This window comes from Cryptotermes secundus, unplaced genomic scaffold, assembly GCF_002891405.2.
Source record: "Cryptotermes secundus unplaced genomic scaffold, Csec_1.0 scaffold428, whole genome shotgun sequence".
NCBI lineage: Eukaryota > Metazoa > Arthropoda > Insecta > Blattodea > Kalotermitidae > Cryptotermes > Cryptotermes secundus.
The window spans coordinates 241,269-252,672 of record NW_019720711.1 but is presented as its reverse complement, the minus strand read 5'-3'; the positions used below and the strand labels follow the sequence as shown (position 1 = coordinate 252,672).

Below are 11,404 nucleotides of genomic sequence, written 5' to 3'. Positions count from 1 at the left end.
GTACCAGCCCCAGATGATAGGTGAGGGTGATTGTGGAGCAATTGGTGGAATGAAAATTGGCAGGGGAAACCGAAGTACTCGGAGAAAACCTGCCCAAGCGCCACTTTGTCCACCACAAATCCCACCTGACCAGACCCCGGGATCGAACCCGGGCCGCCGAGGTGGGAAGCTAGCGACTAACCACTCGAGCTATGGTGCGGCCCTCACAACACACACTAAGTCTTCGTTCTCTTATTCTGTCATCACTAATTGTTACTGGGTGTCGGCTGCTAACAATGGAGATTTCTCGCTGCAAACCATGAACTGCTATTGCTCACTTGCAAATCAGGACTGTTACGGTATGCTGAGGTCTCAAAACTGTTTTTAACTTGGCATAACATGTTGTATTTTAACTGAATGCAAGACTTGTACTAAGTTCTTTCTTAGGCGAAGAATGGAAGTAACTCCCCTTGCTGTTCCACCAGTAATGTACAACTTAATTAATCAAGCTTAAGAACCGCACTCGGGTCTATTTAAGTAACTCAGTAAAGGAGTAACTGATCTTACCCTTACATCTGAACTGCTACAGCTTCCATTCATGTTACCTCTTACCAGATGATCACGACAACTTTACGATTTTTTGAATGACTGTAACCATGGCTACATATTCTGCGTGGTATTTTACTCTCGGGCCGGTCACGGTAGCCGAGCGGTCTAATGCATGTACTGTCTTAGCTTGCTTGGAAACCGGGAACGTGGGTTCGAATCCCACTCATGGCATGGATTTTTAGTGTTTGTGTGTGTGCGTTTTTCTGTGTTTGTGTACAGGTAGAGGCCTTGCGACGAGCTGATCACTCGCCCAAGGAGTCCTACCGAACGTGTAAGATCTAGAAAATCCGAAGTGAACAGAGAAGTTCATGGAGGTAGGACTAGGTCCACTGGGGCTGTAGTGCCAAGGAAAAAAGAATTGCTCTCGGATGAGGCTGAATTTTCCCGGGATGGTATTACCGGCATATGGAATTCGCAAACTTTGGCACACGAAAATCCATATGAGGTAACATAATGTAATTTTCAACTCCACTTTCAGTTAACATGTGGTGTGGAGTATTAATCATTAACTCCATTTGACCACATTTTATTGATGGACTTTAAAAAACTCCGCATTATAGGAATTCAATGGAAACTGAACTGAACATTTTAGAGAGTGCGTCTCTTGTAACACGAAAACAACGTGGTTACATGATGAAGCACCTCTGCAATTCGGCAGGGATGGAACGGAATATTTTTAAGGAATATCGTGAAGGAAGACGGAAACATAGGAAGATGTGGACGGGTGACGCCCTGCTCGTGCTCCCAACTTAAACCCATTGAGCTTGCATGAAGTAGAGTGTATCGCAGTGGTAAACCACAAGCCAGTCATCACTCAGCATGGGCCATAGATGAAACCGCTGTTGGTATGAGAAACGAACTGAAACAGATGCTGTGGTAACATTCAATAGCACAATGACTGGTAGCATGCATCTACTCTAACGTTGTGCATTTCGAACATATGTTGTAATACCCTTGAAACTAAACTATCGTATTCTTTTGAAATAATAAAGGTGAGTTGAAAAGACTTTTCTCTATTCAGTGTTACACTAATTTAACGCTCAACTCGATAACGAAGTCGAATTTACTTATATATTTTTTAGATATTTTTGCCCAAAATGACCTGTAGAACACGCTCATGAAATCAGGCCAATATATCGCGAAACATTCTGTATAATTCGTCCTGCCCAACTCGCCCGTTAAGTGGATATTCTGTGCTTTCATTTTCTCACTTAAGGTTCAAAAGTTATTATCGAAATTTCCCTATCACATATTAGAAACAAATTTCTGGGTTCTGGTCGTGTTTATCTCAGCTCAAAACTTTCTAGATCATAATGTTACCAAACAAGGGAGACGAGACTTTAATATTTCCATTCTATTTATAGCATAAGCACAGAGAAAATGATGCTCGAGATGGTTCAAGTTCGTATAGCAACAGGCGTGACCAGAGTGGTTTGAACGGCTGTTGTACTGCGATGTGGAAAGCAAATGGAAAAACTACCACATTATCACTTTTCCTGGATAGTCTCCTTCCAAAAACAGAGATACCATGTATGCGAGCCAGAAGACGAGGAAGAAGATGTAAGAAGATGCTGGATGACCTTGGGGACAGAAGAGGATATTTTCTTTTGAAGGAGAAAGCTCTAGATCGCATCAAGTGGAGGAACTGTTTTGGAAGAGACTGTGGACCTGTCGTATGACAGATTACTGATGAATGAATGAAATGAATGAATATAAATGAATTTGATTTGTTTCATTCTGGTCCGTCACACTAACTATATTCTAAAGAATAAAACAATTCCGTCCAGTGTGACTGTTGAAGTTTTTACTACTTCAATTCTTAACACCCTTACATGTTTCGGTCCCTATAGACTCAGAACACCTATTATAATAGTGGTTTCCAAAGAGTGTCGATGTCCCCCTGATGATGGTCTGTAGGGACCGTAGTTAAAACTTAGTTAAATATAAATGAATAATATAGTCTACATTCAATCGAGGGGTCGATAAGTATGAATATTCTTATTCTTCTGCGGGCGCGTAGTCCACGATGAACTGTTTCCTCCTTTGAGAGTTTTCGCCATTGGAAATGAGAGTCTAATGAGGAAGTAAAACAATTTTTACTATAAGAAAATAGGTAAATTATTCTGGCAGGCTGATGAATATAAACATTCCGTTATACACTAAATGCATCCACCGAATAAGAGTAACTTATATAAAATAAGTTTTTTCTACAAATCATGTAAGAGGAGCCGGGATAGCGTNTCCGTCACACTAACTATATTCTAAAGAATAAAACAATTCCGTCCAGTGTGACTGTTGAAGTTTTTACTACTTCAATTCTTAACACCCTTACATGTTTCGGTCCCTATAGACTCAGAACACCTATTATAATAGTGGTTTCCAAAGAGTGTCGATGTCCCCCTGATGATGGTCTGTAGGGACCGTAGTTAAAACTTAGTTAAATATAAATGAATAATATAGTCTACATTCAATCGAGGGGTCGATAAGTATGAATATTCTTATTCTTCTGCGGGCGCGTAGTCCACGATGAACTGTTTCCTCCTTTGAGAGTTTTCGCCATTGGAAATGAGAGTCTAATGAGGAAGTAAAACAATTTTTACTATAAGAAAATAGGTAAATTATTCTGGCAGGCTGATGAATATAAACATTCCGTTATACACTAAATGCATCCACCGAATAAGAGTAACTTATATAAAATAAGTTTTTTCTACAAATCATGTAAGAGGAGCCGGGATATCTCAGTCAGTATAGCGACTGGCTACGGGCTGGACAACCGAGGGGTCGGAGTTCCAGTCCAGGTAGGGTAAAGAAATTTCTCTTCTCCACGTCAAGACCAGCTCTGGGGTCCACCCAACCTCTTATCCAATGGGTATTGGGGGCTTTTTTCCGGGGGTAAAGCGGCCGGAGCGTGAATCTGACCACTCACTTCCAGCTAGTTCCAAAGTCAGGAAAATGTGGATCTATACAACCACTTCGCCATACTCCTTCGTGGCGTAGTGTTTAATTAGTTACTCACAGGTTCAACTTTACCTTTTACATTTTTACAGATCGTGTAAGTAAGCAGTAGTTGAAATACGCAACGTGTTTTCGTTTGTTGCACCAACCTGATCACCTGTCCTCTCTGTATTTTTGCAGGGTTGCCGTATGACTTGGGCGTGTTCTGGCAGCAGTATCCCTGGGTGCTGGGAGAAACCCTGTGTAAACTGCGGGCCCTAGGATCAGAGATGTAAGTCATTACAGCCAGCTACTGTAGATTTGTCTAACTTGATCGCGAGGTAGAATCCATTCACTATGTAAAACTGTCATAACATTCTTTGTACGAATACTAGCTAATCTTGGTAACTGGAAACATAACATAAAGTGCATGGAATTAATTATAAATGTTGGCAGCACTGCAAAACTTTCTACTGCAATCAACCCTGGACCAAGTATGCAAGAAACAATTTACAACTACCGTATATAAAGTACATATTTATTGTGTTGCATTTCCGCTGGTGTGCATTTCCTGATAGCTGTCAAGTCTCCCAGACCACCTCTGTGGTCTAATGGTCAGAGTTCCTGACTACAGATCCAGAGGACCAAGGTTCCATTCACGGCACTACCAGATTTTCTGAGAAGTAGTGGGTCTGGAACTGGGTCCATTCAGCCTCGTGAGGGTAACTGAGGAGCTACTTGAATGGAAAAGTAGCGGCTCCGGTCTAGAAAACCGAAATTAACGGCCGCGAGGATTCGTTGCGCTGGCCACGCGACACCCTCTATCCGCTAAAGTATGCACTAATTTCGCTGACAAGCGGCGGTCGCTCGGTCGGTATAGCTCGCTTGCGGACTAAAGCCACGGAGTTTGATTATATGTCAGTCTTACATGTAGGCTTGCGCGTCATTGTTATATTAATATATTTGTAAGCTGAGAATTAAACACTTTTGAATGCTTATATAAACAACTGCCAACAGAATTCGTTGTCAAAAAATAAGGTAGAAACAAACACTGCCTCTGTGTTGGTGTTATCAAATGAACCCCATGGAACCGAATTCTTTTTGAGAAGTCAGAAGTTTCTCAGATACTCAAGGAATTCTGTTGTATCCCGGGCTTCCGGTGGTTGGGTCCCTCCGCGTTCCTGCAGGAAGTGCGTTTGATGTAGCCAAACGGAGGCTTGTTTCCTTCAGGATCTGAGTGGGCGCCCGTCAGAGAGTGAAAGCTCACACTAATGCTTCAGCCTAGATGTAAATATGTAGATTTCTTGTCTCCAAACAAATTACACTAGTTGCAAGTTTGTTACGCTCGCCAAACCAGAGCACAGTTGAGAATTTCTATTTTTTTTTATTGCTAGTGGGGTGGGACTAAGTTCCTTGTACTGCGGCCATTTCTGGCCTATTGTACCAGCCCCAGATGATAGGTGAAGGTGCTTGTGGAGCAATTGCTGGAATGAAGATTGGCAGGGGAAACCGAAGTGCTCGGAGAAAACCTGCCCCAGCGCCACTTTGTCCACCACAAATCCCACTTGACCAGACCCCGGGATCGAACCCGAGCCGCCGCGGTGGGAAGCCAGCAACTAATAGCTTGAGCTATGGCGCGGCCGTGAGAATTTCTAAGTTCCTTTTGAAGAGCAGACTGACAAGGAGACTGCCCGCAACTCGATTCGCCCTCTTTCTGGCGTCCAAAGCCGGGTTTATAAGGAGACACACAAGAGATTTTGGTACTGTGTCCTTTCTCCTGCGCGTCTGTTCCCACGACCTGTATACATCATTAAAAAAAAAAAGTAAAGGTATCTCTGCAACAGGCCGTGAAGACCCATAGGGTTGTGAGATGTTGAGGTTCCCACCTTTTCTAGACAATCAGCTCATAGATGGCGGTAAGTTTGTCAGCCTTACGCGTTGGCCACCCTTTACCCCCAAGAATATACCAAGAATATCCCTGGTACTCATTTCTGTTAGAGGCTGAATCGACCACAGGGCCGTAGTGCGGATGGAAGGATTAGGTAAATTGAAAAAATCCAATAACATCATCGGGACTTGAACCCGCGACCTTCCGGATTGTAGCAACCAACTACGCTACCGCGTGCTCTAATTCAAGAAAAAATCCCTTATAATTGGTTTACGTATCAGCTGGGGGAGCTTGGTCGGTATAGCGACTAGCCTATAGGTTGGACGACCGACGGATTGGAGTTCGATTCCCATCAGAAATCCATAACGTTCAGAACTGCACTGCGACTCATCCAGCCTCATAACCCATGAGTATAAACGGCTGTTTCATCAGGGTAAAGCAACAGAAGCGTGAAGCTCACTACTCGCCTCCAGCTAGTGCAGAGATAGAGAATGATGGAGCTGTACTTCCACTTCTCAATCCGTCCTCATAGCTTAATTGATTAAGCCCAGGGATTGGTATGCTTATTTCTTTGGTGCGCAAGCTCTAATACTCTAATATTTTACATGGACTGATCCCGAACAATACGTCAGTTCAAGTCTCTGATATATGTATTTGCTTTCTCGGTGATTTTAGCAGATATTGCTATCAAATATCAACTTCTCCTGTTTCTTATTGCAACTGGGTCTGTCGAAATCTTATTTACATGCCTCTGTAACGTAGTACGCTTAGTTGGATCCCACGCTCCAGGAGAAGCGTGACAGCTGTGAGCAAGTCTCACTGATGCCACGCGGGATGACACTAAACCCTGAAAGTCGAAGTCTCAGAGCATAATGAATGCTCCGTTCTGAAGGTTGAAGCTTCGTCCGGAGAGGCTGCTGGGAGCCAGTTCCGCTCCATTACTTGTATCCCCTTTGAAGAAAAGTCATGGCATCTGGCTCAGCCGGGTAGCTTTTGTTCCGAACACGTGGGTTCGATTCACTACCGGTATAGACCCCAATTCTGCGGTTTTATCAGCTTCTGCTTTTCCTGAATGCCTGACTTAACCTTTCTTTTACTCTGTTTTCCCATTAAAGGAGTCAGAAAATTCAATCACTTAACGAAATAATGGAAAGGAACATATGAGAAAATCAAAAATGGCGGTGGGAAAGAAATGGCATGGAACAAAAATCAGTAATATGCTCTCCTTATCTGTCTTTCTCTTTTTAATTAGTTTAGTTCTTTTCTCTCTGTGTTTAGCCCTCCTCTCTCGCTCTTTCCCCTCCTTATTTCTGTGTTCCTCTCTTCTCTTACGATTATTTCTCTTTTGCTTTATCTCTCTGCAGATCCCCCCGCGTGGTAACATAAACCACTGTAAATTTAACGTGAGACATTCAACGCATCTTTCAGGTCCTCCTACACGTCTGTGCTCACCATCGTCGCGTTCTCGATGGAGCGCTACCTTGCCATCTGCCAGCCCATCCACTCATATGCCACGTCCAGCCCCCGGACCGCCTTACGAGTCATAGTGTTCCTATGGGGCGTCTCCCTTCTCAGTGCCACGCCGTTTGCTGTTTACACTAAGATCAACTACGTGGAATACCCACCAGGTATGAACAGATTGTTAAGTGTTCATCTTCCTTACCACAAAAAGTTCTGAAGCGGTTCCGTCCAGATCATAAATTCATAACCTAAGTCTTTAAAATTATCCATGGGGTTTAGTTAATTAAGCATTATAGGAAAGGAAGGATGAGGAAGTGGAGGTACAACTCCGCCTTTGTTAACCTCAGAACTAGATAGTAGTGGTCAGCTTCACGTCCTGGCGCTACCACCCTCCAGGTAATACAGCCCCTTTATCAATTGTATAGAAGGGTAGGTGTATTCCAAAGTCGGTCTAGACGCTGCAGAGAAGAGAAAAATTTCTTGCCATTCCGGGGATCAAACATGAACTCCTCGGCAGTCCCGCCCGTTTCTTTTTAATTCGTATAGTGGGGTCTGGAATCCAGTTGGGTGCACTCAGCACGTCGGCCACTGAATGGCCTATTGTACCTGCCCCGGGTGATTATGATGATGAAGAATTTGGTGGAATAAAGATTGGCAGGGGAAACCGAAGTACTATGAGAAGACCTGCCACTTAGTCCACCACAAATCCCACTTCACCAGACTCGGACTAGAACCCGGGCCGCCGCGGTGGAAAGCCAGTGACTAACCGCTTGAGCTATGGAGCGGCCTGGTCCGGCCCATTGCCTAGTCCCTGTGACGACGGAGCTATTAATGGTCGCAATTAAAAATATATCCTTAACAACCTGTGGTGAACCTATCTTCACAAAAAAGACCCTATAAGCCAAGTTATGTTAACATGATTGTTATGTTTAATATGGAGGAAATTTCACTATCAACATTTACGTTTATTTATCGTTAATGTGCTTTCCCAGTGCTGTTTCTCTGGTTGGGGGAAATTCGCATTCTGCTGAGACTTTAATTGTTGTGTCAGTGATAAAAGGAGCAGTCAGCTTAATGAGACTTACCGAAAATCCTAATTCTGTCAGTTCATATAGTAAGGTCGTCCCATAGCTCAGGTGGTTAGTCGACGGCTTCTCACCGCAGCGGCCCGGGTCCAATCCCGACTCAGGTCATGTGGGATTTATGGTGGATAAACTTTCACTGGGCCAGGTTTTCTCTGAGTACTTCGGTTTCCCTTGCCAATTCATATTCCACCGATTTGCCCACAATCATCATCACGTCAACATCCGGGGTTGGTACAATAGGCCGGTGGCCGTAATACCAAGTGGACTCAGTAATACCCTATGAGAAAAGCAAAAAAAAAATCGTATAGTTGGCCAGAGTGACATGTTGTGTCAAAGGCCATCATGGTACCTCAGCCATCGACATAACGTTGAAATTTAGAATGATGTGATCCGTCAGCCTCATACAATAAACTGTAGTGCTGTGATGTGCTCGAAAGCCAAACTGATGTGCGGTTTAGTAAATTCCCCTCCCCCTTCGACATGTCTTTGGATTGTTCTTAAAATCAGCTTCTCAAAACGTTTGCTCGTAATGGATAGGAGGCTGATCGGACATATAATTTCGGGAAATTGTGGGTCCTTGCCGGATTTCCGGAGGGTTATGATTTGTGCTTCATTCCAAGATGTCGAGAAGCGACAGAGTCGGGTTTCACAAATTGTGGGGATTTCTTTATTACCTGTTCAACTATTAACTTCTCAAACAAGACCCTGCTCCACGCTGTTAGCTAGTCCATCGCTGTAAACTGATTTGTTGGAGATACATTTAAACTTCTTGATGTCATAACTTGCTTTGTTCCCTTCTGATGTTTGCGCAATACTAAAAGATCTTGAATAAGTCGAATGGGTCCGAGTTTGCGTATTCAAACTGTCTACAGAAATGTTCATCGAAAATAGGAAGCCACTGTAATTGAACAATAAATGTACTGGTACTGACAAATTGTAATTATTTAATTGCTGTGCTTTGTGTCTTTGATATGTGTTGTACGTCCTTGTTCTACAGTCGCTGTGATTTTCTTCTCAGGCTCCACGCACCAAATAGCGGAATCCGCCTTCTGCGCCATGTTGGATCACACCGTTCCTTCTGACTGGCCTATGTATGAATTGAGCGCATTTCTCTTCTTCCTGGGTCCCATGCTGATCATCGTCATCTTGTATGTCCGTATGGGCGTCACAATCCGCAGTCGCGTTATCAGATTCCCTGGCGAAACGAAGCACCTGAACTCCCGGACTAAACCTATCATCAGAATGCTCGGTAAAATAGATTGTTGTATCCAGTGACCAAAACATGAACACACGTAAACGTACATTAGTAGGGTGCAGATATGTAATTAGTTGCTATTGACTGGAAACCTAGCTGCCATGATTCTTTTAAATAAATATGTGTACAAAAAAAGTCTAGGCAATGCCCACCCGACCCTCTGTATCAGTCTTACTAGCTGACATGACGTAACACAATTGTAATGCTGCCATCTGTGCGACAAACTTGGGAAATAACTACGACGGCCGATTAAACTGCCATTACCTCAGTCGGTAAGGAGTCCAACTACTATCCCATTTCGCCCCCCTTTCCCAACGAAAAAATTAATAATTTTGCAGCCCTAGTCCCTTGCAATGCAGAGAATTTTACTCCGTTTTTAAAAATGAGAGTGTATGTGAACTTGTTTAACCACTATCGCTTCAATCATATCAGGAGGAAGTTTCTCAGAAAAAGTAAAAACATCTCCTTTATATCAGTCCACCATCACCATACTGTAAGCCGTGCCATAGCGCTAGCGGTTAGTCGCTGGCTTCCCACCGCAGCGGCCCGGGTTAGATCCCGGGTCTGGTCAAGTGGGATTTGTGGTGGACAAAGTGGCACTGGGGCAGGATTTCTCCAAGTACTTCGGTTTCCCCTGCTAATCTTCATTCCACTAAATTCTCCATCATCATAATCACTCGGGGCAGGCTACAATAGGCCAATCAGTGGTCACCATGCCAAGTGAACCAAGTAGGACTCCACCCCCCACTAAGCGAATCCCCATACTGTAATGTGCTGAGCCATACTAAAGTGCATCATACATAAAATTTAGTATTCATGAAGTGCTTAGGTAAACTTGAAAGAAAAATATATTCATATCATACATATGATGAGTATGAGGGTTTTTCTTTTCTTTTCTTTTTCTTTTCCTTTCAGCCACACTATGGCCCTTGGGTTGACTCAGCTTCTAACAGAAATGAATACCAGGAATCTTCCTTGGTGGGGTAAAGGGTGGCAGGCGCGTAAGGCTGACAAACTTACTGCCATCTGTGAGCTGAATATCTAGAGAAAATGTGGGAGCCTCAATGTCTGACAACCCTATGGGTCTTCACAGCCTGTTACAGGGATAGCTTTACCTTTTTACCTTTACCTTTTATTTGTAACAACATGCTTTCAGACGCTTAACCCACAATTGTGCAGGCAGGACATGATTTCTTGTTGCTTCATAACATCAGGCAATGAAACCCTGCTGCAAACACAGGGACATCTTTGTTCACATCAGGCAACTTCACGTCTCCTGCCTGGAAAAACAATACACTATAAGTTAACTAACCAACTGCATGGAGTAGGGTCCCATGTGAGAAGCTAACAGTCACTTAGCTAGGGAAAAAATTCCCCACTCTTTACAGAACCTGTAAGTTGATCTTCACAGTCACAAAAACTCATCTCAGATTCTTATCCTGAGCCAGATGAATTCAGTCCACACCCCTTACCCTGATACTTTAAGATCCATTTTGATATTAACCTCCCATCTGCAACTAGGTCTCCCAAGTCATCTCTTTCCTTCACGTATTGCATCCGAAATTCTGTATGCATACTATCTCAGCCTATCTCATTATCCATCATTTGACCACTTCAATAATGTGAACAGCACAAATTATGAAGCTGCTCATTATGCAGTTTTCTACGTTCTTCATTCATTTCCCTCCTCTTAAGTCCAAATATTATCCTTACCAACCTGTTGTACATAATTGTTCATCACTCCATACGCTGTGATTTGGTCCCCATGTCCAGTGAACTGTTCTGGTTGTGTTACAGCGGCTGTGGTAGTCACGTTCTTCCTGTGCTGGGCACCCTTTCACATGCAACGGCTCTTTTATGTCTATGGGAGACACTCACCCAACTTCGACAAAATAAATGAATGGGCCTACTATATCACAGGTCAGTTAACGTTTTCACTGCCAGCACCAAATATATCTGTGCTCACCAGCTATACCATTTATGTTTATACAGAAGCGGCCTCCATAGTCTAGGGGTAACGTTCCCACCTCATGACTCAAGGTACGCAGGTTCAAACCCGGCGGAGGTCGTGTAAATTTTAAGGGCGGAAAAATTCAGGGAACAAGTCCTCCAGGAGGGACTTTAAGCCGTGGGTCCCGTGTCATAGATTTACGGCACGTAAAAGATCCTCGTGTCTCTAGGAGACCTCTGAGC

The 11,404-nt window shown here is 43.6% G+C and overlaps 1 protein-coding gene across 3 annotated transcripts in view; it reads left to right on the top strand.

Moving 5' to 3' along the window:
- The window catches only part of LOC111871820 (neuropeptides capa receptor), an 87,444-nt gene that overhangs the window by 69,943 nt on the left and 6,097 nt on the right, over window positions 1–11,404 (top strand). For all 3 annotated transcript variants that reach the window (XM_023865189.2, XM_033754447.1, XM_023865197.2), the window contains 4 exons: window positions 3,724–3,814; window positions 6,839–7,038; window positions 8,975–9,205; window positions 11,009–11,131. In XM_023865189.2, coding sequence (XP_023720957.1) covers window positions 3,724–3,814; window positions 6,839–7,038; window positions 8,975–9,205; window positions 11,009–11,131 — 645 coding nt within the window. The remainder of the gene's footprint in view (window positions 1–3,723; window positions 3,815–6,838; window positions 7,039–8,974; window positions 9,206–11,008; window positions 11,132–11,404) is intronic.